General features: G+C 34.5%; 1 protein-coding gene across 1 annotated transcript; it reads right to left on the reverse strand.

Moving 5' to 3' along the window:
• On the reverse strand, nt 1-26,797 carry LOC137397189 (uncharacterized). The gene is made up of 4 exons (XM_068083476.1): nt 21,096-26,797; nt 3,074-3,191; nt 2,458-2,512; nt 1-245 (listed from the first exon to the last, which is right to left on the reverse strand). Exons 1-4 carry the CDS (start codon nt 26,795-26,797, stop codon nt 1-3), a joined length of 6,120 nt encoding a protein of 2,039 aa, XP_067939577.1.

Here is a 26,797-nt window from a genome sequence, read left to right on the forward strand (position 1 = left end):
CTAACATATGTTCAAAATAGGGCTACCCATCCAGTACTCTCTATCGAGGTAGCCAAATCCATCGACATAGTCACTCCATCCTCTGTAGAAGTCAACACTCCCATCAAGTCTTTTCTGTATAACTGTCCAGCCCGAATCATCGTCAAACTGACAGATGGCTCTGACCAACCTCCAGCTAGGGTCTGGACGAAGCACATAAACTGCACCAGATTTCTTTTCTCCTTTGTCAAGCGCATCTTGACAGTCTATTAAAACATAGAAAACCAATATATATTAAACCTTGTTTAACGAGGACAGTCGAAACGTTCAGCAAAATTCCTTTTTAACAGGGAACTAGTTTAAACAGTTTTTAACAGCTTTTTAACAGTTGGTTAGTTGATCCCTTCATTCCACAGATGTGAAATACACCGACTAGTCATGAAGCTATGAATACAACATAATGTCTATTGTATTTAAATAAAATCAAATTATCTAAATAAAAATTGATAACTTCCTCATTAGGCATATTTTCATGTGTTTGTTCAAACAAACTATTTGAAAACCAAATTAAACTTTTTAGATGAAGGATCATTGAAATGTTTTTAACCCATTCACTGCCGTCCATGTATGAAATTTGCTTTTGGCCTACTGCCAGCCATTCAACTGAATATGCTGATTTTGTACCATAATGTATATCCACTATTTTTTTCAATTTTGAACAAAATTTGGAAAAAATTGTTATATATTTTATGTTGCCAACATCTTTAGAAAAACAACTATACAAAATTATTTATTTTAACTATATTATATGGCTTTCTAGAGCTATTTGAAGTAAAATTTTTATTGTTCCACACAGTTGTTGCAAAACTACTATTAATGTAATTGTCATCAGATCCACCGCTTTTATTATCTGCTTAACCACTAAAATCTGAATTTGAATCTTCTATTTCATCAACACAAGTAATTATTCATTTTAAAATTTGGGCGATAAATACTTGCAAAAGCCATAATAACACTAACTAGCTAAAATGTCAGAAAGAAAAAATATGTGTTTTCAAGTTGGAAATTCCAAGACAAAGATCTAAAATTGCTTTGTGAACTTAGGTTAATTTCATAGAGAAAACTTTAAACATCACCTTCAATATTATAAAAGTACCAAAATAATACTTTTAATAATTTTGGTCATGTTGTCAATGAATACTAAAACTAAGTTACTACTCAACTGCTAGAAAATTCTCAAACATGCGCATACGACAGTCGACCATAGATTTTGCGTAAATTTGCATATGGCAGTAAAAGGGTTAAGCAACAGAAAGAATAATCATAATCATTACAATTTTTTGTAGGAAACAACACATAGTAATGAAATTTTTTAAGTATGATGGGAATATTCTCTAAATGCTTCAAATATATCTAATTTTTATAGCCAGATGATATTTTGCCTCAGTTACCCTAAGTTCTGGCACTGAAGGTATGCCACGTTTACATAAAAAAATGATTATAAACGATATAAACGATTCAAGGAAAAAACCAACAGACTGGTTTTTTTGGTTATCTTTTGAACCAATGTCATTTAGATTTCTTCTAATCAGTGAGCCCTTATAACAATATAAATTACATAACACCATACACAGCAATACAATCTTCCTTTTAATAAAATAATATTAAATAATATTAGAAAATGGAAAAAAATTAACAAAAGTATTTTGAAACCATTGGTTTATATTTCTACTTTTTTACCAGCCTTGACAATATTTATAATAAAACTACTAAAATTATTGACTCTTATAATTTTAGACGGTCTAACTAAATTATTTTCTAAATCATTTTAGGAGAAGATTGCTATAAATATTTGGTTGATATTATAAATTTGGCGACGATTAGTTTAACTAGCACAAATGTGCTTGAGGTCTTCTTATCAGTTATAACAACAATAATATAAACAAAAAAAGGAAATTAATTAAGAGAAACAGTGACTTCCTATCAGAAATTCTTTGTCAAATTGTTAGTAAAAGTTTTCGAAAAAAAAACAACATTTTCATGTTTCAAAAAGTTTTTTTTATAAAACTCTTTTAATAATTTTGCACACTGAAACAGTTACAACTATTTATCTATTATAGCATAGAATTTATTAAGGTATTATGCATGTTTGATGTTTTGATATATCTATGTATTATTGCGTATAATGTGGTAATGTATTATGCATGTTTCTGTGAGCATTTTCTCCAAGTAGAAATAAACTCGATAAGCATAGCATGATCGCTTGCAATGTGTTTTAAAGTAGCGATGAGTTTGGTTGCTCCAACCAAACTCATAGCTATTTGAGTAGTAGCTACTTGAGTTACTACTACTCAAGTAGCTACTACAATTAAGTTCATTGGAGCTACTTGAGAAGTAGCTCCAATGAACTTAATTGAACTGCAATCATTAATACTGAACTGTTGATGTTTTAATAAGTTGTTAATGATTGTTTCCTACCTTGAAATATTGGTGTTTGATTATTCATAGAAGTACTGCTCCAATTGCAACAGTCCTGTAAACATACTATCAATAGTTAACCTCTATAAAGTACATGAAACTTTCCTTCTATCTCATAGTTATACATCAACACTCTAACTAAATAAACAAAGAAAAAGTATGATGCAACAATCATACTTGCTTCCTTCAGGAACTTAACTTGTAAACCATTTAATTATTATGTTGTTTTTAGACTGCAACAATTCATTGTATTTACATAGGGGAGATAATTCTACCAAATGTATTAATGAAATTCTGCAAGAACAGCTTTTAGCAGTCAATGTCATGAAACTTTAGTCGTTTCAGTAGTAGAATTCTGGTAAAACTATTCATTAATTTACTACTAAAATTTATTTCTATTAAAGCTTTTTAAATTCACCATCTCTAAATCCTGGCTTTTTCTCGATTATTTTAGCTAAACAAACAAATAATGGTTTAGCGATTGTCTCCTCAGACCACTATTGGCGTATTATGAGTAAGTATGAGCTGACCAAAGTTTAATTGTTCGAGTTTATCCTAAATCACAACATTACATGTACGTGAGTAAAAAACCCACAATGAATTTTTAAAGTCTTACCCAGACTTGCTCAGCATATACCTTGGTACAGCTAGCCATGTTTGCTTGATTTCCAACAGTAGAAGGGTAGTTCTCACACGTTTCAGTATCTTGAGCACTCAGTGCTGCAAGACACGAGCTGTTTGCAGTACAACGAAGAAGACACTTTGAAAGTGAGACGGTTTCTAAAAAAGTAGATATTTTCTTCGAAAATATTGAAGTTTCAAGCAAAATTCAGCTTATATAGGTCAACTTTCACATCCCAACCTTTGATTCGATATCTTACTAGTATTTCAAAAACTGAATGATGTGTTAAAAACCCTCCAACATTATCAATAGCCGTGTATACACGTAAGTAAAATGTGTTTTTGCCAACAAATAAAGTAATAGTGAGAACGAATGAAAATGTTTAAAAATTACTTTAGTTTTAGCTTTTATGACATGTCTCAGGTTCTAATGAAACGTTGATGAAGTTTTTATTGAATAGTTCTTATCTTCAATTCTTATCCTATTCTTATCTTCAAATTCTATACTTCATCTGTTTGAACAAGTTTTTAACAAAAGTTTGGAACAAAGTCAGAAAAAAGAATAAGTATCAGTGACTAAGAAGCTTGCTGTTTAAACGTCATTCTATAGGTTTGAAAAATAGCTATATACACACTCAGTTTGCATCTGGTTCTACTAGAAAAAGAAACTTTAACCAAATTACCTCTGACCTTTTAACTTTGGCGTTGTGTGAAGTACATACAACTAAAAACTAACTAATCAATGGCGCAACCTGCAACTAGATCAAAGACACTAATATTTTGTATTTGCAACCATTTTAGCTAATATTCAGCACCTATGGCTTTTCTAACAAAAGAAGTCACAAGAAAACTATTCATGAAATGAAACTTCATTAGACTATAAAATGGCTTATTTGTTGCAAAGGAAAAAAATATAATAAACCATTTATATGATATATATGTACATACATATTATATATACATATGTATGTAATATATATTGGAATATATATTACATATATGTCAATATATGTAATATATTTGTATACTCTCCATATATGTAATGTGTACATGTATGTATCAGTATAAAAATATATACATGTATGCAAATATATTACATATCGGGTGAGCTCTCTGTTAAAGATGCGACACCATTAGCCTTAGTACAAAACTCATCAAATTTGTGATTTGAGTATCCAAAGGTTTTCATGAATATTTGTCGATTTGAAGGCCTCTGATGAACCAACAACTTATGGTAAGTAATGAGTTTTCTCAACGTAAAGAACTGCAGGAGAGATTTTGGTGATGACGATGTCATGCTGAATTCCGAATAACTTGTGACAACTTTGATTAATTTTGTAAAAAGGTGTGTTGCACTGGCAATGGGCTTAACCCAAAACTTTGACAATAATCTTAAAAGAGTTTAGAACTCAGCTATGTTTACTCACTCAGTCTAGTAGCTAGTTTTTCTTTGAGGTCATAGTTATTCTCCCTTGTGTTTAAAATAAAACTAATTATTCGTGGATTTTAAAAATTCACAAAATTGACGGTACTTAAATTCGAGAGTTATAAGTTAGTGGTGCATAATATCTTTGCATGTACATTAGATTATTTGGTCTCAAAATATATTGAATATCGAAAAATATCGAATATTGGAGTTGTCTTCTTTTGATATATGGTGTTAGGCTTTAACATGAACGATGTGAGAGGATATTTGTTGATATCAGTTGAAAAAACAGGAGTTGGCATCTCGTTGCAATAAAGATAACAGACAACTCCATTTTTGCCAAATAATATCAGCCGATATTTCGTTAAAATATCCGCTTCCATATTCATATCGACTTGAAAACTAACCAAATATAAAATCATGCACTGAAATATATCGTCATATCGAATTATATCGTGTTATCGTGCAGCACTATTATATGTCCATCGAGTAGTTTCATTATGTTGGGAATATATATTATAGAAATGCTAATATATGTGTGTATATCAACTGTAAAACCTCCAATTGAATGCCACCTCCAACTTTTGATCTATACAAACCCATAATATCAAGTGATCTGTAGAACAGTTTCCACAAATTCATGTTAATAATTAATAGATTGTTACACCGATAACAATCTATTATCTTGTTGTCCAACTCCAAAGTTTCACGTTTTATGTCGTTAAAACTCTTAAGGTGATTCCATAGAAAAAATTAATAACTGTATCAGACTATTATTAGTTCCTTGATTAGCTCATTTTGATACTTCAAAGCCAATTTATATAAAAAGTGGTTTAAATTTATGATGGTTGAAGAACGATTGGTTTTAGACCAAACGTTGCATCTAGCGAACAAATAATTATTTGCCTTGCATTTACACTAATGCAAAGTGTAAAATCTTTGTTCTGTTAAAAAATTGTTTGGTTGTTGTTATCAATTAGTTCAGCAGTGCAGATAAAAATTTGAGGTCTGAAGAATTGTGGAAAGTATTTGACTACCCCAAGACGTTCGATTCATTGAAGCGACAACAGGAACTCAGCTGTCCGATCAAATTATGCACACATTATTGCTTTGGAAGCGTTAATTTTTGTTTTTGCATGTAACATAATCACTGTCAATTTATTTCACCTGTTCATAGATATATATTTTTAGCATTTGGTAAATAACCATCATGTAACTTATAAATTTACATCTTTATAGCATATTATTTAATAACATCATTGCAGTAATCTGATCTTGCAATTGATCATCGCTCGAAACCTTCTATTCAACATAAAAAGCTAGTTTATGAGCAAACTGTAACAAACACAACAATAAATGCAATGATAATATATGTAACAATGATAAAATTAAATGTAAAACAAAAATACGGCTTTAAATTCAAAATTAAATTTAAAATGAAAGCTCAAAAAACTGCTAAAGTAAGATACAAGCTTTAATGTCATTGGAGGTTAAATGCACGCAATATGTCAACTGGGAGAATTAATATATTTTGCGGTTCTACAATGCATATTTATTAGGAGATCTTTGACAAGTTGAAAGTAAGTTAACATTATTAACATTACTTTTAATATACAGTTAATATTATTGCATTCAGAAAGCGTAATATTGTTTCATCGAAAAAAAGAGAGCAAAATAGAGGCAACATTTGCTTCGACTGTAGAAGGGCTAAATTTATCTTCCCAAAATGTTGATGGGGCTTTTGGAAAAATAAAATGATAGCCGCTATTCGAATGCCATCATCAATTGAATGCCACTATAATAGAAGAAAGGTTGAAAAATAGAGCACCATTGGCATTCAATTACAGTTTATGTATAGTATAAATATTTAAATTTAAATACAAGTAAATATATGTATATATTTACATATAGTATACATGTAATACATAAATATAAGTAAGGATAAATAGATATGTAAAATATGTATAGGTAAATTTATATGGGTCTGTAAAAATAGATATTAATTTATGTATATTATATATAGGTGAAGTTATATATGTCCATAAACATATATATATATATTTATATAAATATATATATATATATATGCATATATATAAATATATATACCTATACATACTTGTATAGGTATATATCGAAAACTTCTAATTGAACACCATCTCTATTTGAAAGCCACCTCTATTAGCCCGCAACTACTAGAGAGGGGTTAAAAATAGAGTTTCATCCTCTATTTGAACGCCACTTCTATTTGACTGCCACATTAATTATCTTTGTACTCTATGAACCCGTAATATCAAGCGATCAGTGGAAAAACGTCCACAAAATAGTATTAATAATGAATCGTTTCCATTAACGACAATTAAATTTCTCATTGTCAAACTCCGGAGCTTTTCGCTTCTTTTTTAAAACTTTGAAAGCAACACCATAGAAATAATCAATCGTGGTCTCAGACTAATATCAGTCCATTGTTTAACGTAGTTTTAATAATTTGAGGTACATACACATATATAAAAAATGGTTTAAGTTTACGATGGGAGATTTAACTCCTAATGCAAATAATTACCATCTATCTCAGGCTAATAATTGTTCTTTTTTTTACGATGTCTTAATACTTCGAAGAATATGCAAATAAAATGGATTGTAAGTTTTTGGCCGAAGGTTGTGCTTAGCGAGCAAACTTTTACGTGTTGCATTTGCGCTAATTACAGCGCGTAAAAGTTTTGCTCTGCCAACACATTGTTTTGAGGCTTATATTGACTAGTTCAGCAGTGCAGAACTACAGTTGAGGTCCGAAGATATTGTGGAAAGTGTTGTACAATGTTCGTTCTATTGAGAGCAGCAATCAGAGTGAAGCTATCCAAAGAAACTATGGAAATATTTTTGTTTAAGAAATGCTATTTTTTGTTTCTGCATGTAATATATAAGTATGGTTCATTTATGCCATCTGTTCATGAGTATATATTTGTATCATTTGACAGATTATTGTTATATAACTTGAAAATTTTCTAAATTATACATGTAGAATGTTATTTAATAGTATCCTTGTACCAATCTTAATACTGCTTGCAATAATGCTCAATGCTCATAATGCCAATTGTATTGCGCATAAAAATCTAGATTTGTCTGCAAACTGTAGCATACATCAATGAGTGTAATGATTTTTTATGCAACGTCGGTCGATATATTGTAGACAAAAAATAAAATATATGGCTTCAAAACTACAATGGAGTGAGAATTGAAAGTACCAACAAATTGCAAAGAAGGTCACAGGCTATAGTAGCATTGCATGTCAATTGCAAGCAATAAATATCAACTGATAGAAATATTTCTCGGTTTGTCGATGCATATTTATTAAAATATCTAAAGCAAGTTGGAGGTAAGTTAGCAGATTTATTGCACTTTAAAGGTGCAATTTTGCTCAATTAAAAAAGGAGCAAATTATAGGCGAAATTTGCTTGGCAGCCAAAGGGCTAAAATTATCTTCCCAAAATTTGTATGAGCCATTCGAAAAATATGCAGGCAGCCTCACTTTGAATGCAGTGTTCAAGTGTCCACCACTATACAGGAAGGGTTGCTAAATAAAGCACAATGGCATTCAATTAAAGGTTTCACGATATATATATACATCAATAGATATGGATCTATAATTATATAAATAATTATATATGTATACAATTATATAGGCCTATATATATACGCACATATATATATATATATATATATATATATATATATATATATATATATATATATATATATATATATACAGTCAAACATGGATAACTCGAACTTCAAGGGACCGAGCAAAAGTGTTCGAATTATCAGAGCGTTCAAGTTATCAGAGCACTGTCACAAGTCCATATATTTACTTATTTATTAGTAGATACATGTACATATACAAACTATAATATAAATCAAAAGCACAAATGGCTTGTTTCAAATTAAATGCTTCTAATGTAAAGTTTAAAACGTTTTCATGAAAAAGTATAGAGATTTTTCTATCACTTGAGATTGGTTTGTTGTTTGAGGTGATGTTATTGGCAGGACGTTTTTTAGATTGACATTGGCAAAACTTGATCGTTGTTGAAATGCTCAAAAGAAAAGACAATTTTTTTTTTTGGGGTTTTACCCACGATCATTTTTGCCGTTTTTTCTTGAAGTTTATGCAGATTACCTTACTTTACCTGAGATTCGTTAAGAGCAACACTCCGAGGCAGTTCAATTAGAAGTTTTACGAGGTTTTACGGTACATTCTATATCACTCACGCTTTTTTAATAGATACTTATTGAATGTACACACGTATTCTGTGTTTAGGTCAAACGATGAATAGTTTTTTGTAGCTCAGACAACGTATACGTTTAATTACACCAATTTTAAGACGTTTTAAACATTCAACATTCCGACGTTGATTCAACACGGAATCAATGTCGGAAAACTATTCATCACGGGTTAGCCGGGTCACGCACTCAAGGATTTTTGCCACGCACATACAAAACAACATGCGATTTTCGTTTTGTATGTGTGTGGCGAAAATCCTTGCGCGCGTGACCCGGCTAGCCCATGCTATTCATCGTATCACAGTATAAATCAATTTTCACCAAACTTTTAGAAAAGTCGTTGACAAAAATATTTTGCCGATGGTGGTAATAACGACGCTTATGAATTACGAAAAGATGAAGTTTACCTCTATGGCTTGGAATAAAGTGATTTTCTAAAGCGATAACAACCGTTTCGGTAGCCGTTGGGCAAAAAAACAGTTCAAATAAACAGTGTTGAGTTCGAGTTATCTATAGCAATTTATCATTACGTGGGAACGGACCAAAGGAAATGTTCGAATTAACCATGTGTTCGAGCTATCCGTGGACGAGTTATCCATGTTTGACTGTATATATATATATATATATATATATATATATATATATATATATATAGTTATATATAGTTATATATCTATGTATAAGAGCACAGCTTCATCCCTGTATCTGCAGATGTATATTAAAATGAATTTTATAGTGCACTGCCGTTCAACTAAGAAAAGAATAACTCAACTACGCATACTCTCTATCTACCAAAATTAAACTAAAAATAATTTATCTGGTTGTTCTCATTATGTAATTTTCTAAAAGTACCTGTAGGCAAATCAATATAAATTGCACTGATGAACACATGCAATGTTTTATTGCTTCTAATGTATGAACTGATAGGCCATGTAAAAGCAAGGCTGCAAAAAAAATGCTATATTTAGCAGACAAAATACAACATGCATTTAGTAGAAAATGCGATTTAATTACTTACCAGGCTTTAGTAGGCTGGAACAGTTTTTGGTTTTATCTTCAGGTAAGCTTTGGCTTAGTGAGTAAATTCGTGATATTTGCCGGGCAGAAGCAATGCTTATCAAACAATATGCTGCCAGGAAGGTCCCTGTTATGAAGTACATCATGAATGTACAATGTACCTAAAAATTATTACAAATATTTTAATGACTTGAAATGCTCGACATTCATATAGGAAATTTAGGCCACAGTTGATATGCCAGTTACTCGCTGACTATAGCGGGCATTTTAGCAGCTTGTGATACTGATTAATTATTTAACCGTTTAAACCTGCAAAAGAATTCTTAACCAAATGACCAGTATTGATTTTTCCAATGATAATGCATCATCTGACACATGTATATTTCTATGGCTGTGGCAGTCAATTGACAGGACCTCATAAAATGTTAATTTTTAATTCGTAATCCGTGCCAAGTGAACATGTTTCTTTCAGAACCTTGCGCAAATTGCAATATCAAATCTCACAATATTTTCAATTATATTTTATTAAACAAGTCTAGTAAACACTTAAAAATCAGCATGAAAATATGACTGGACGACAAGCATAAATTATATTTTCTGAGTAGTTTAATGCTAAAATATCCTTGCACATTAGACCTTTAACAAAACATAATATTCTATAAAGTCGTCCTTCAGAACCTTATATTACTAACTCACACTTATTGTGATTAATGTAGATCTAGTCTAGATTCAATGTTACAAACTGTTTACATAGTTCCTATGCTACCATGTTACCATGTTACCATGTTACCATAGTTGCCATGTTACCATGTTACCATGTTACCATAGTTACCATAGTTATTATGTTAATATAACTACAACAGTTGTTAGATTGTGGGACTACTATGTTACACTATTCTAAAAGTCTTACATTAAACCCGTACAAGTCATTGCCAGAAGAGTCACCACAAGCATACATGGTGTTCTATATAATTTCATACTCAGAGCTGGAAAAACATTAGTGCAGTGTTTCCACAGCCAAGCAACAGAACGATCATCAAACTAAATAGTTACATTTTACTTCCGCTAAAATCAGGTTAAGTTATGAGCTTCTGTGACAGCTTCATTCACAGTTCAATGTCAAGCAGTATTTCAAAGCTTGAATTGCTTCACTTTACTCAATGCTGGTGAGTATGCTATAAAACCTACCAACACCTGGTACCTACCTCAATGTGTACTCAACTAATGCTAACCAAACTCATCTGTAAAAGCTCGATAATTGTCCAGAGAGAACAATGTGATAGAATCATAACTTGGGTCAGACATAAAACCTTATTTCTGTTGCCAATGCAGCCTTTTATTTTCCTATAACACAGATAAGTGAATGTGCAATGATTTATTTAACTAATTGTTTAATTATTCAGAAAGCACGGGTCTAAATCCTTTTCATGTAAAGTCAGCTACTTAAAATATGCATAAATGCAGCTGCTCATCTGTACACACAAACTCCCTGCAGGCCAATCTACATTGTCTTCAGAAATCATATAGTGCGTCAGCAGGAGTAACTAGGTTACTTTTAAAAACTGTGGTTGTAAACAGAAACAGAAACAACTCAAGCTCCCCTCTAGAAAGTTGAACCTTTTAAATTGAGGTGTCGGTGCTGATTTTTAAATTTGACTGATAGAAAAATTTAGCAAGTCAGCCCAAGCAACAGTTTTTTGCATAACTTAAAAATTAGACATTAGCTCTTTGTCTTCCATCTCTAGATAATTGTATTTACACATATGTTGTATTAGTTTTATAGAGCCGCTATCTACATTCATGATACTTTTGAAAAGTTTTCTACTACTTGACAGATGTTTAATTATCTGGATATTTATAGTTCAGGTTACAGTATGATTGAATTGTTTTGCCTTCTACCATAAATTTGAGATACTCAGCAAGGTATATACTGGGGTTCAGCTAACTTTTCCAAACAAATAAATATGGATAACTGAAGCCTCATGAGACCGAGCTCAATTGTGTAAGTTATTAGAGTGTTTAAGTTAACAGAACTCTGTCACAAGTGTATGAATTTATTGGTAGATACTTGTCTTCACACGAACTATATACAAATGGAAAACATAGTTTTTTGCGGGTTCAAGGACCAATCAGGTCAAATTTCAAAAAGTTGTATAATCAAGTATAGATAGCTTTTCTCATTGAGATGTTCTTTGAATTTTTGGTTGATGTGATTTCCAAAATGTTTTACGACTAAAAGATTAAAACTGGTAAAACTTGATTGTGATCAAAATGTATGAAAGAAAAAAAACTTTTTTTTTCTCATATTGATTATCTCAGCATCAGCATATGCTAGGTTCAATTGAGTCAATGTTTCATTCCTCCATTTTTAACCTTTCCAACACTACCACAACCGACACCCTGACAACTCTGTGACCACCAATATAATTACATTTCCTCAACTTTGCTCTTTCTTCGATTCGACAACAAAAATGGTCGTCTTGTTTAAAAATGGTCAATTTTCTTCAATTTTCTTTTATTCAAATTCTAGCCTCATTTTAGTAAAATCAGTTCATTGATAAGTCATGAACTTCATCACACGCTATTAAACAACACACCAATCAAACCTTCGTATGATGTTGCTCAATCGCTCAGCCTTGCTTAACTTTGGTCCAATTATAGTGACCTCATCCTATATTTCCGTTTAACCAATGTCAGCATTGTAATTTTTGGAAAGATTTTTCTCTTTTAATATTGCTGATAGCTTTTGATCAGCTTTGATCTCATCAATGATTTTATATTTATTTATAGGTTTTAAGCTTTCTCTTGTGAGTCCATTGCACAGTGAATATTTTGCAAAGTTTCCATTAGCAAACCTTCAAAACAGTCATTTACAAAAATATTTTGCTGACCAGAGTAATAACGACATTTAGGAAACACTATCAGTCAACTTTAGTTTCTGTGGTTTAAAATGCAAAATTTTCTAAAGTGATAATTCCAATCTGGATAACTGTTGTGCAAAAGACTGTTTGAATTAATAATGTTATATTCTAGTTTGCCAAAGCAATATTTATCATTGCGAAAGATCGTGCCAAATTAACATGTGTAAGTAAACAAGGTATTTTAACCATCCACGAGTGAGTTATCTGTGTTTAGCTGTATTTTATTCTAAAATTTGGCAGTAAGAACTGGTATCTAATAACACATCGACGTCTTTTATAAGTAAATAGAAGTCATGGTGACAATACTGCAGCATATTTTTAACCAACACTAATCTGCATTTTACAGGAATGAGCTGTTTCTTCTGTTTTTCGTGTATAATTTTTAGAAAAATATTTCTTGACAGTTTAAGTAGTGATCTCAGTTTATGTAAACAGCACGATCTTTCTTTTTTTGTAATATTTTGCATACAATACAATGCTCTTTTACTTACTTTGGTCTGTATACCTTTTTACTGCTAGTCAGTTGAAGTGACATGAAAACCTAATTATGACATCCAAATAATTATTTATTGCTCCTCATAACCACAAAAAATAGTCTGTAAGATACTATGATTACCAACCTTATTTTAAGGTATTGCACTATTCACTCTTACTTCACTTTAATAATTAATTTCCTTAAAGTTTGTTCAGTGATTTTAAACATGAGCAAAAGTAATTTCTTTTTAATTTATTCCGGATAACTGTGAAACATAACAATTGATAAATTCTTCTTGCTCAACAGACATTTGCAAAACCGGCAATTTTTCTGACTTTTTTTAATAAAAGTTCCTTTTTTGACTATTTGATGACATAAACATTCTGGTAAATGATTAAAAACTGTAGCTATTCATATATTCTTCTAAATTGATTTATATTTCAGTGCTAATAACAATTATGTCAACGCTAAGTTAAGTAATAATTCCCAAGTAATGCTGTGATGGTATGAATTTAAAAACTTTTAAAAATGAATAACAATTAATATATAGTTTTTGCAGTAGATCAGATAAATTTAGTTTTTATTTTTGACCATTTCAGCTAATTGTATCAAGGTTGTTTTATTGAAGTAAAATTATGCCAAACATATTGTTCTTGTCATATTCTTTATATGGCACTACAGGAGTTGTCTACCCTAACAGTCGTAGTATAGTAACTCTTACATTTGGACAGCAGCAATGTGCTCCCACAGTGGGTGTGATGAAAAGGCACCAGCAACTGGCAAATAACAAAAGCCAAAAGCTTCTACTTTCAGAAAAAGTATTTCTAGTAAAATATATTGCAGGTGTTGGTTTTTATGTCAGCTTCCGGTTTTTGGAGTTGTTTACCCATTTCATAGTGCATGTTGTAAAACACTGCTGATCCAATCATTCATTGTTTTAATGCATTTGGTTATAGGTTAGCTTGTAAACCACAATAAAATGCTTTAAGCTAATATACTATAATATAAGACATGCAGATAATTTTGTCAACAAAATGATGATGAATTGCTAAACTGATCCTCATTTAATAGCAGTCTAGTTCACAGCATATAAAAAGGAGGTTAATTGATATTCACCATTTACCTACTATTTACAAATTCAAGTATTGTTTTCTGATAACATTATGAAACCTTTTAGTTGCACTTTTTTATTTACTCTAAAGCAGCTAAAAGGTACTTACCATCGAATTAGTTTAATTGTAATAAAAACTGCTTTCACACAAACACGAAAACTTAATACGAACAATTCTGAATTGTTAGACAATTTTATCAGAAATAAGGTTTTTCAAAATGTTTTCCATTGATTACAAATTTATTTGTGTATTTCATACATTAGGGTAGACTCTCATTACAACGAAAACCAATAATTAAGTACATTTTCGGGACATAGTTCACTATAACAGATCAATATTGTGCTTAGTGATAGCTTTGTATGTGGACCATAGAAGACATACTTGTGTTTCAAAATTTTAAAAATACAAACAACAATTACGAGTAGAAAATGTATGCAAACCACTAACAACAAAAAATACTTCCACCAGATTTAGGTAACCATCAAAATTCAATTTTTCATCGCAACAAAAAATAATAAATTGTTCAACTGTAAAATATCAATATAATCTATTCTGATCCTTACCTTCCCAACATTATGTAAACTATTCTTAAAGAATAGTCATGTGTCTTCCAATCATATCAGGTTATTCCTGTTTCATAGACGGATTTGCTTCCTTCTAGCAATCACTAAGTCAAGTTGGACTGGTGGCATCTAATAAGGTTGCCAGTTTGAAAAACAATGTACCATAGTACAACATGTACAATAACTATATAAAATGTAGCTATAGCTAATTGGGGAAGTAACTGGGTTTTCAGCACAACATTTTATTGGATGCTTGAAAAGAACAAACTTCATTAAATATACTTTTCTGGCTAAAGTTTTAAATTGTTTTACTTGTGCATAACTGTTGTCCTGTTATTTAATATACCAAATTGTGATATTTACATGCATTAAATCATTACATACTTAAGAGTAAATAAAGCACATTTACTATACTACCATTCTTATTTAGTCCAAAAAGAATGACACTATTTTTTGAGGTCAAACTACATCCCATGTTGAAATATTGAACGTAACAAGTATAGCTCAGAAAATAATATTTTAACTAACGATCACATTAAATTGGCTACTGTATTTAACTTAAATCTACTTAAATTATTTTTCAATGATCTAACTGTGTAAAAAGTTACTAAAATGCTTTAGTGACAGTTTTTCTTAAATAAAATCTGAACAGACATTGCCATACTGCTAAGTTATCAGTAATTATGTTTGAAATAAGGATAATAATGAAATATTATTTTCGAAAAGAAACATCTGGTTTGAATCAAACAAAATCAGCAAAACCCAATAAACAATGAAATGATTTTAGTTTTTAAATATTTGCTGAGCAGCTACATTACATTAATAAATTATACATTTCAATTTCTGACTGAAAAATGTACACTCCGAATGCCTTAATAAATTAAACTCCGACAATTGCTTCAATATTAGTTTAATAATCATCATTGTTTCTCTTCCTAAAAAGTAGCAATAAGTGCTATTAAAGCATTATTTACCTTCATAGTGTCAAACCATTTTTATTGTCAAATATTGACAACTTTTTTATATGTAAAGGGAACCCACATATGTTGATATAATTAAATTATTTATACATGTTTATACTCCAATCATTCAGATGACAGATTACCTAAAAACAACATTGTAGTAATAAGCGCTGCTAAATACTGATATTTACTTCAAATTGAAAAATGTAATTGGAGTTTTGTGAATCATTGTAATTGTCAAATGTTGAAAACCTTGGTCCGTCATGGTAGGTCAAAGAGACACCAGCATTTCCGGTGTAACCATAAACCTATGATAAATTTAACTTCGAGTGGAAAGTTATCATAATTATTTTACAACAGCCTGAAACTCATGTTAATAACCTACTACATATTATATGATTGCGTTCTTTTTCACAAAGTTCCTCTTCCGCATTCAATTTTATAGAGTCAGGTTGGAAATCCTTCTGACTGATAAAACCTTTTACTAAAATGTATTTCAATCTCAGTGTTTCATATTCTATTCAGGAGTCAAGGTTAAAATAAAAGATAATTCTCGACTATTACCTTTAGGTATTTATGAGCAATGGCGCAGCTATCCTATTTTCTGTTTTGTAGGTGGGTTGATGATTTATTACTCCGAACTAGACTAACGCTACAGACACATAATTTTTTATTCCTCAACTGTGGCGAAATAAATTAACAATCAATTTGATTTTAAAAACTCACCCGACAACACTTTACGTTATATTGAATTATTTATGTAATACGAAGCAAAAACTTACCATAAATTTTTCAAGTTACCTGGCGATAATGTTGTAGGAGGCACACGTTATGTATCTGCAGGAGCGTCTACTGTATGACCAGCTATTGTGAATATATATATATATATATATATATATTTTTTTTTTTTATTTGAAGACCTCAATGAAGAACGATCAACGTCACAATGCTCAAACATGAGATATAGCCATTTTAAAGTTTAAAAACTAGGACATTGATCAGTTTTGCAAAGAGGTAGTTTATTTTAAGTAGGGATATCCATAGACCTGGATCATTTCTGCTGAAAGTTTGTCACAGATACTAAGCTTTGTGGCCAGAACTATCTAATAGAAAATAAACCTAGTACTTTGAGAAAATGTGAAATTGATCGTTCTTCCGTTGAGGTCTTCATTTATATACGTACAGTGAAACATGGATAACTCGCCCTCGGATATAGCGAACACATGGTTAACTCGACTGGATTTGCTTGGTCCGTTCCCACGCAATGATAAATGGCTCTATATAACTCGAATTCAACACTGTTATAACGAACTGTTTTTTGCCCAACGGCTACCGAAACTGTTGCTATCGCTTTAGAAAATCACTTTATTCCTAGCCATAGAGGTAAACCTCAACTTTTCGTAATTCATAAGCGTCGTTATTACCTCCATCGGCAAAATATTTTTGTCAACGACTGTTCTAAAGGTTTGGTGAAATTTGATTTATAATGCTATACGATGAATAGAACGGGCTAGCCGGGTCACGGGCGCAAAGATTTTCGCCACGCACATACAAAACAAAAACAGCATGTTGTTTTTGTTTTGTATTTGCGTGGCGAAAATCCTTGAGTGCGTGACCCGGCTAGCCCGTGATGAATAGTTTTCCGTGTTGAATTAACGTCGGAATGTTGAATGTTTAAAACGCCTTAAGAATTGTGGTAGTCAAACGTATACGTTGTCTTAGCTAAAAAAACTATTCATCGTTTGCCCTAAACACAAAATACGTGTGTACATTCAATAAGTATCCATTCAAAAAGCGTGAGTGATATACAATGTACCGTAAAACCTCGTAAAACTTTTAATTGAACTGCCTCGGAGTGTTGCTCTTAACGAATCCCAGGTAAAGTAAGGTAATCTTTCCATAAACTTCAAGAAAGATCGGCAGAATTGATCGTGGGTAAAACGCTCAAAAGAAAAATATGTCTTTTCTTTGAGCATTTCAGCAACGATCAAGTTTTGCCAATGTCAATCTAAAAAACCTCCTGGCAATAACATCACCTCAAACAACAAACCAATCTCAAGTGATAGAAAAATCTCTATACTTTTTGATAAAAACGTTTTAAACTTTACATTAGAAGCGTTTAATTTGAAACAAGCCATTTGTGCTTTTGATTTTTATTATAGTTTGTATATGTTCATGTATCTACTAATAAATAAGTAAATACATGGACTTGTGACAGTGCTCTGATAACTTGAACACTCTGATAATTCGAACACTTTTGCTCGGTCCCTTGAAGTTTGAGTTATCCGAGTTTCACTGTATATATAAATCTCAGTGTGTCATATGTCAGTGTATATGCAGCAGTTATGAGTCTGTAAATATATTAACCTCAGAGTGTCATATGTCACTGCATATCAAGCTATTGTGAATCTATATAAATACAAATCTTGGTGTTTTTTATATTTTGATGTATATAAAGCTATTGTGGTTTTATATATATATACATATATATATATATATATATATATATATATATATATATATATATATATATATATATATATATATATATATATATATATATATATATATATATATATATATATATATATATATGCCTTGTTCGGAGCACTTGCCCAGGAGCAAGTGCTCCCAACAAGGCAACTCCAAACGAAAATCTATCACACTAGAGACGATCTTAGATGCAGACTGTGCAAAGATGCACCTGAGACCATCCAACACATCATCAGTAGCTGCAGGCAGCTAGCAGGAAACGCATACACTGAGCGGCATAATCATGTCACAGGTATTGTGTATAGAAGTCTCTGTGATGAGTATGGCCTTAATAAACCACAACACTGGTGGGAAGCTCTTGGTAAGGTGAATGAAAATGACCGCGCTAAGATCTTCTGGGACTTCTACATCCAAACTGACAAGCATGTCCTTGCAAACCAACCAGATATAGTGGTGGTAGACAAGGAGAACAAGAGGGCTACTATAATAGATATAGCGGTACCCAATGACTACAATATAGCCAGCAAAGAAAGAGAAAAGGTAGAGAAATATCTCCCTCTTGGAGAAGAAATAGAAAAATGCTGGAATGTAAGAACAACTGTAATCCCAGTAGTCATTGGGGCACTGGGCACAATAACACCGGCGCATAAAATGTGGCTTGCCCAAATACCAACAACAATCAACTCAGGTGAGTTGCAGAAAAGTGCGCTATTGGGAACAGCTAAGATCTTGAGGCGAGTGCTCAAACTCCCAGGTCTCTGGTAGGAGACCCGAGTTAGAGCAGAATTCACCACCCATACGGGGTATCCGGGGTGAGGAAACAATTTTTTATATATATATATATAAATATATATATAAATATATATATATATCTACTATATAAACGACAATCGTTGTCTGTGTGATTGATTGATTGTCCGCCTTATAGAGCGGTCTTTTCTTTTATTGTCGTACGAATTTCGGTCGTACAAAGCAAACTGAATTAATATGTGTAGTAACGGTAAATATATTATAGAGCAGTGTTTCTTTTTCCATTCGGTCGAGCGAAGCCAACCGAACTAATATGAATACTAAATATTGTAATATGGACTATTAATCGCTACTTTTCTCTGACGATTTGAGCCAAATGGCTTATATAAAGGTGTGGCGATTCTGTTGTTTTTCTTTCGCCGCTCGGCACATTAACCGAAATCCCCGGTTAGCACGCTTTTTAACGGCAAATTTTCTGCCGTGTTAAAAAGCACCTTCCTGAGTTCTGCGGTCTATACAAAGGTGTCTATACAGCTATACAAATGTATTATTCATTAAATAAAATAAATTAACGAGTAGTTATTTACATGCAATTAATAATTACTGCCAACGTGTACAGAGAAGGTCACGTAAACGTTTGTTTCTTGGAACCACTGGAAAAACGCATTTCTCACCTACTTCCCACATCAAAAAGGTAAGTGTTTCTTATACGATGTTGTATTGTCTATGAATTGCCACATCTCCACTACTTAATGACGTTGGATTTGCCGCTGTTCGTGATAGTGGGTCATGTTCATTTCCTTCAGCAGCCGAGTTACTAATTTTTTTCCAGCTACGAGTAGGCCTACTGTAACTTACTATTACAGAACTTTCACGAGTACTCCGAGAGTTGCGATACGCTATTGTGAAAAGAAAGAGAGCAGCTGCTATCGACTTACTGTCACCCTGCATCAGCCATGACCAGCTATACGTCGCCTGCTCAAAAGTAGGCACACGCCGAAAACTGTTTCTTCGCTCCCAGGAAAGCACTTGTTAACGGACCACTTGATGAGTAGTATACATAGTTTGCTTTGCTGTATTGTTACTCATAAGCAGTCGTACTATAAAGTACAAGAAATAAACATTGAATAATACAATATTGCATGACTAATAGTACATAATTGCATAATAGTGGTTTAAAAATTACCATGCAAATATGATTTGACAAAGAATGCAGAAATAATAATATGACAGTAATACTTGTTACAAACTCACACAAGATTTTGCTTCCTTAGAGCCAAGAAACACCTAGATAAACAGGTGCTACATTGCACATATATAATATAGATTCTGAAGCAGAAGCTAAAAAGAACAAAAGCAAACTTTAAAATACAGATACTAATTTAAAATACTACATGCATGATAAAATGCATTCTTCACAAAACAATTAAAACACAAGAATAAAACAAGCCTTATTTTATGTACTTACATAAATTGTATAGAAATATCAGTCCAGATGATAGGCTACTGCTGTAGTAAGCAATTGCTACATTTTAAAATGAATAAGATGTATAGATAAAATAGTTTAAAGTGTGTAAGCAGTAATTATGGATGCTTACACAAAGGTGTCTGACTGAGCACTGACTCAGTGACCTAATTTAACTGAGCAAGGCAGCCAAGAATGTTTTGTGGTAAAAAATGCTTCCTACCTAATGACAAAAACATATGTCATGATTCATTTCAATGTTTGACCAACAAGCGCTGTAAACTATCCCAACACATCGGGGAGACAGGGGTTGGTCAAACATGGAAAGGAAAAAAAAAAACAATATAAAGTATGGATAATACTAGCCTACTGATAATACATAATAGCCGCTAAATGTAATATTACAAACAATTGTCACATGTACCACGGTAAAGATTGAGAGTAGGTCAATCAGTTCACCTATAACAAGTTTTAACAGTAACTACAAACTACAAGAATTTATGCGACTATAATGCAGATAGATATGATGAGCAGATGATCTCAGATGCCACCTACTTTTCTTCTACTGGTATAATGAGAGCTAACTTATGCACACTACGGGTTATAACTGTGTCAGGGCTACCGCTATATGTTTTAGTCATTTTACCTGACCTAAAGTTCTTGTAACGTATGGAAACACGCCTTACAGTATCATTACTGTCTGGATGTGTTTGACATACTTCCGCAAGATGGTATTGGGAACGCAGCGCATTTGAGTCCTTAACCATCACTATGTCACCTATCATGAGATTGCGGGTTTTCTTATACCACTTAGACTGATAAGCCATAGTGGGAGCATACAGCTCTACCCAACGCTTCCAAAACTTATTGCAAGTGCTGTTTACTATTTCTGCACATGTTTTGATAGAGTCCACCGTCATGGCAGCATCACCTACACTGTTTGAGTGTGCTCTACCTAATAGCAGGTAGTTTGGTGTAAGTAGGTTGATTGTGGAATCCTCACTTGGAATCCTCCCAAGTGGTCTCTCATTCATGATATTAGCTGCTTCCGTACACAGAGTTAGAAATTCAGCAGGGGACAACCTTTGACCACCTGTACTGAAAGCAAAACATCTCTTTGCTGACCTGATTAAGCTTTCCGCTGCGCCTTGGTACCATGGACTGTCAGCAGCACCAAACACCCATTGTAGTCCATGGTCAGCACTTGCCTTGTAGATCATTTTATGATCCAAACTGTTCCATAGCATTCTGAGCTCTTTCTCAGCATGTGTAAGTTGTGATCCAGGATCGGAGTAGATGACCGATGGCCACCCACGTATATTTGTGAACCTTCTCAATGCTAAAATAAAGGAACTTGTATCGTAGCCGAACACAGCTTCTATGTGCACCGCTCTTGAAGCAAGATCAGTAAAGATGACACCCCATGCCTTTCCGGTGGTACGTTTCTGTACTTCGCCCCTTACAGGAAATGGGCCGAACAAATCGAGGACTATTTGGCTGAACGGTAGTGCCGGTGTCAATCTTCCTTTGGGGAGCTTACCCATTTCTTGGGTTAATAATTGAGGGTCTCGGATTTTGCATAGCCTACAATTGGTCTTTACTGACTTGGCTAACTTTGTGCCTTGTGGGGTCCAGTAAGCATGACGGAAGCGTGCCAATGTCGCATCACGTCCTCTATGACCACCTTCAGTGTGAGCTTCATCCATGAGAAGTCTTGTGTAAGGGTGGTTGGTTGGTAGCAACTTGAGAGGTGGATCATCTGAGCCCTGTTGCAGAGGGTTGTTATCTCCCATCTGCTCACCTATCACCCAGATTCCATCCTTATTTATAACTGGTTTCAACCTTGCATACCTACCACGTACAGCCTGTTCAAGATCAGCCTTCATTGTAGCTTGTACATCCTTGATAATGAGAGTTTTGCTCTCTTCAAGGTGTTTGACTGTAATATTGCAGATTCTGCCAGCTTTGAAAGATCTGCCATCTTTGATAGCTAGGAGTCGAGCGAAGACCCAAACAAGTCTCTTGTTGGTCTTGCACCTGCTGTAATCTATACTCAGTTGATGGTTCTGAGTAGCTTTAGTCTGGTGGGTGTGAACAACCTTCTTTTCACCAGGTAGTGGCTCCTGTGGTTGACCAACTTCATGAATTGTCCTAGTACCCCATTCTACTTCATCTTTGTATAAAAAGTCTGGGCCTCTCCACCATGAAGTAACTGGCCCTAGCTCTTGAGGTCGACGACCGCTAGTTACCCAGTCTGCAGGGTTGTCTTCACCTTTGATCCATCTCCACTCACTCATGTCTTTACTTGCTGCTTGGATCTCTCCAATTCGAACACCTTCGTAAAGCTTGAAACGAGTAGATTTCTTTTTTAGCATACAGAGAACAGTCTCCGAGTCAGTGAGATGCACCACTTTGTCAAACTTGATTCTCATTTCTTTCCCAATGATCTCTCTTCCTCTCTTTGCCAGTACTGCTCCATTGAGCTCCAACTGGGGAGTTGACAGTTTTCTGATGGGTGCTATACGAGATTTGGCAAGAACAAATCGACAAAAATAAGACTCATCTCTCAGCCTCCAACGTATATATGCCACGAAGCCATATGCTTTGTCACTTGCATCACTAAAGATTACAAGTGTTGGGGAACCTTGAGCTCCCTCAGGGGTGAGGCAACGACCATACTCCAATGTGTTGAGTTCGCACATATGAGTAAAGAATGCTCTCCATTTACTCCTGAGTTGATCAGGGAGGGGCTCATCCCAACCTATGCCTAAGTCCCAGGTGTCTCTAAGATACATTTTGCCGGTTACTATGAAAGGACTTAGTATGCCTAGTGGGTCGTACAACCGCATCACCTGTTCAAGTACAAGACGCTTAGTAAGGATATGAGGAATAGCCTGAGAGACTTCATTTATATCCAAGTCAGGTGCTGTGTGCTGGCCTCTGACCTTCTTTGAAAAGTTTAATTTTGGCTTGAAACTTATGGTGTCTGAGCACCCATTCCACAGCACACCTAATACTTGCATGCTTTTGTCCTCCCCTTTACCATTGAAAGTCCAGCCTTTAATCTGAAATCCTCCTTTTTTTAACACTGTAGTTGCATCATCAGCTAACTGATGAGCCTCAGAGTCATCACTAACTGACTCAACAATGTCATCCACATACATGGACTCATTGAGCAGAGTAGCTACCCTGGGAAACTTCTCTTTCATCATTTCAGCAGTCTTGAGGATTGCCTCAGTACTAATTGCTGGTGCTGGGCGGTCACCCATGTTGACCCTCGTTATTGCATACGTGTCTGGTTTTTTAGTAGCATCCATATTGCGCCACAAGAATCGATGGCAATGTTGTTCAGTGATACCAATGTGTATAGAGTTGAACATTTTCCTTACGTCACCAATGAGGACTGATTTGCCCTCACGCCATCTTATCAATATGCCCAGAAGAGAAGAAATGTAATTGTCTGGGCCCTTTGCGAGGGCCTCATTGAGTGACTGTCCTTCAAAAGTCTGACTAGAATTGAAGACAATTCTGACTGGTGTAGACATGGACTTAGGGTTTTCTACAGCCAAGTGGCTGATGTAAAAGACTGGTCCATTCCACTCCTCGAGCTCTTTGTCAGATAACTTTCTGGCGACACATCTGTCTAACATGTCCTGTATCTGTTCACAGTAGATCTGCTTCCACTGCTCACCCCGCTTGAGCAGGGATTTTTCTGTACTTCTGAGAGTTGCAAATACAGCCCTGTAATTATCTGGCAGAAGTTTTGGATCTATAAGCCACGGGTATTTAGTTACCCATGCTTCAAGCTTTGGGTCATAGCTGAGATTACTACGAATTATTTCTACCTCTTGTTGTTCTCTAAATGAGTAGGTGTGCCCCCTTATTGGGCATTTCCCACATTTGCAAGAACCACATCGAGGTTGGATTTCAGTTACCATCTCCTCACAGTGTATGAACTTCTCTACAGTGTTCATTTCTGCCCGTGTCAGACAAGTCTGTGCTGACTGCTGAATTGGCAAATCTCCTTCCACACAGGAAGAGCCAATAAGATTACTAACCACTGGCAGCTGTTGCAACAGTGGATGTGATCCTTGGAGGCAGTTTCCAAAAGTGCCCTCCATAAGGCTCAGATGTGACCCTGCTTTGTCTATTTCAACTTTTGGATGGTGACCAAAGTAGTCGTTCCCTAACAGGATATCCACAATACCACCCTCCCGAACTAAAGCAGACAGATCCTTCCGATGAGGAAAGAGGGACTTGAGGGTTTCAAAGTTCAAGCTAGAGACAGGGCTAGTAATTTCATCCATGCAATAAGCAACTATCGAAACTACTTCTCCTTTACTGTTTAGCAAGTTGAGCCTGTAGCAATTTGTGTGATGTTCTGTTACAACATTACCTACACGTGTGATCTCTAAATGGGTGGTGCCCACCTTTTTAGCTTTCAACCTTTTGACAGCATCTTTGGAAACATAAGTGGCGTTTGAACCGCCATCAAAGAAAATCATGGCTTGCTGTGACGATCCAGCAACATGCACTTCCTGTATTGGAAATATAGAATATGAAGAGCCTTGTCTAGCATGGCTCGTCGACCTTTCATCCTTAAGCGGTTGAACTGGTTGACTGCTAGACTTTCCTTCAGGTTTAGGGTTTTGTGCTGCTCCTCTACATAATAGAGAGTGGTGGTCAGTTCTCCCACACCGGTCACAGGGAGTCTGGTCAGGACAGTCCTGACGCCTATGGCCTTTCCCACACTTGAAGCATGATTTGTGCTTAGACAACAAAGCTATCATATCTTTTCTCAACATCTTCTTGAACTTGTTGCACTCCATGGTGGTGTGCTTTGTTTGTGCATGAGTGTGGATCAGACAAGGAGAATAGTTGCTATTAGGAGCCTTTTCTGCACTAGCAGCATGAGTCTTTGTAGCAACCCTTCGTTCTGTCTTCTCCTGCCATTGTCGATTAGAGTTTAGTTCAGAGACTTCTCTAACGCACATGTCCCTTTCTTCCTCCAAGAACTGCATAAAACTAGTGAAAGGGTGGATTCTCTGTTGCACAGTCATAGACCGGTAAATGCGTAACCAGTCACGCCTGATAACTGAAGGCAGCTTCCCTTTAAGTGTGTCAATTTGGGCTCCAGTAACAGCAGACAGCTGTTGTACCTCTCCCAAATGACTATAGCACAGTTCCACAGTGTTTACAAACTCAATTAAGCCTCTGGTATCTCCATCAGAGAGAGGCTTTAGTTTGTCAAGATCAGCAAATGCGAACTTAACTGCTGCACTTGCATCTGAATACAGGTCCTCCAACCTTTTCCACATGCGCTCATGCGCCATTGGCTGATTTGCTAAAATAGCCTTAATGTGTGTGAGAGCCTCGCCTTTCAGGCATTGCTTCAAGTTCCAGGCCCGCTCTTCCTCAGATATACACTCCGAGTGAGCATATGAGAGCCATACAGCCCGGAATTCGGGCCAGGTTCTCCGGTCTCCATTGAATGTAGGAAGGGCGGCCCTTTTGAATCTAGAGTCTCTATTACTACCTACAGGTGTATTTCCATTATTGTTACTATAGCCCCTATGCGTAGGAAGGGTAGATGTGCTGATATATTGACCAGGAAGTCTGGTGCCTTGATTATATGCAGCGGTTACACTAAGGTTTAATGTACGCTCTGTACTACTAGGTGAAATGTTACCTGTTCCTATTAGTGGAGTGCTGCTAAGAAATGAACTCTGTGGTCTAACAATGCTAGAAGTCATGATACTCATTGACCTATTGACATCATTTGATGCTTGACTAAGCTCTGCATTACTCATCTGTTGTGGCAGCGTTGTCACCTGCTGTGACATTGTGGACCCTAATGACCTTTCAGGTATAACTTGCAACTGAGTGCTTACCATCTGCCTACCTACAGACCTCATAGTCTGCAGTGGTGCTGGACCACTGTCTACACCTAGTGTCATAAAGCTCTCACTTGAGGCTACTTGTACATTGACATGATTTGAACTACTCGAGTTATTAGGCATAGAGCTGGTTGTGGCTGATAGGTTTGGGTGACTAGAAGTGAGTGATGAGCTAGCAGCAGAAAGAGGTAGAGCAGGTGAGAATGAAGTTAAGCCAGTAGCGATAATAGAGGATTGAGTGCTGATATTGTCATTAGTGGCAAGTGAATCACTTTCTGTGGTGCTAGAATTTTCATGAATACTCTCAGCAGACACTGTCTGATGCAACTTAGGTACATGTGACCCCTGTTTGACTAGCAT

Source organism: Watersipora subatra, chromosome 5 (genome assembly GCF_963576615.1).
Source record: "Watersipora subatra chromosome 5, tzWatSuba1.1, whole genome shotgun sequence".
Lineage (NCBI taxonomy): Eukaryota > Metazoa > Bryozoa > Gymnolaemata > Cheilostomatida > Watersiporidae > Watersipora > Watersipora subatra.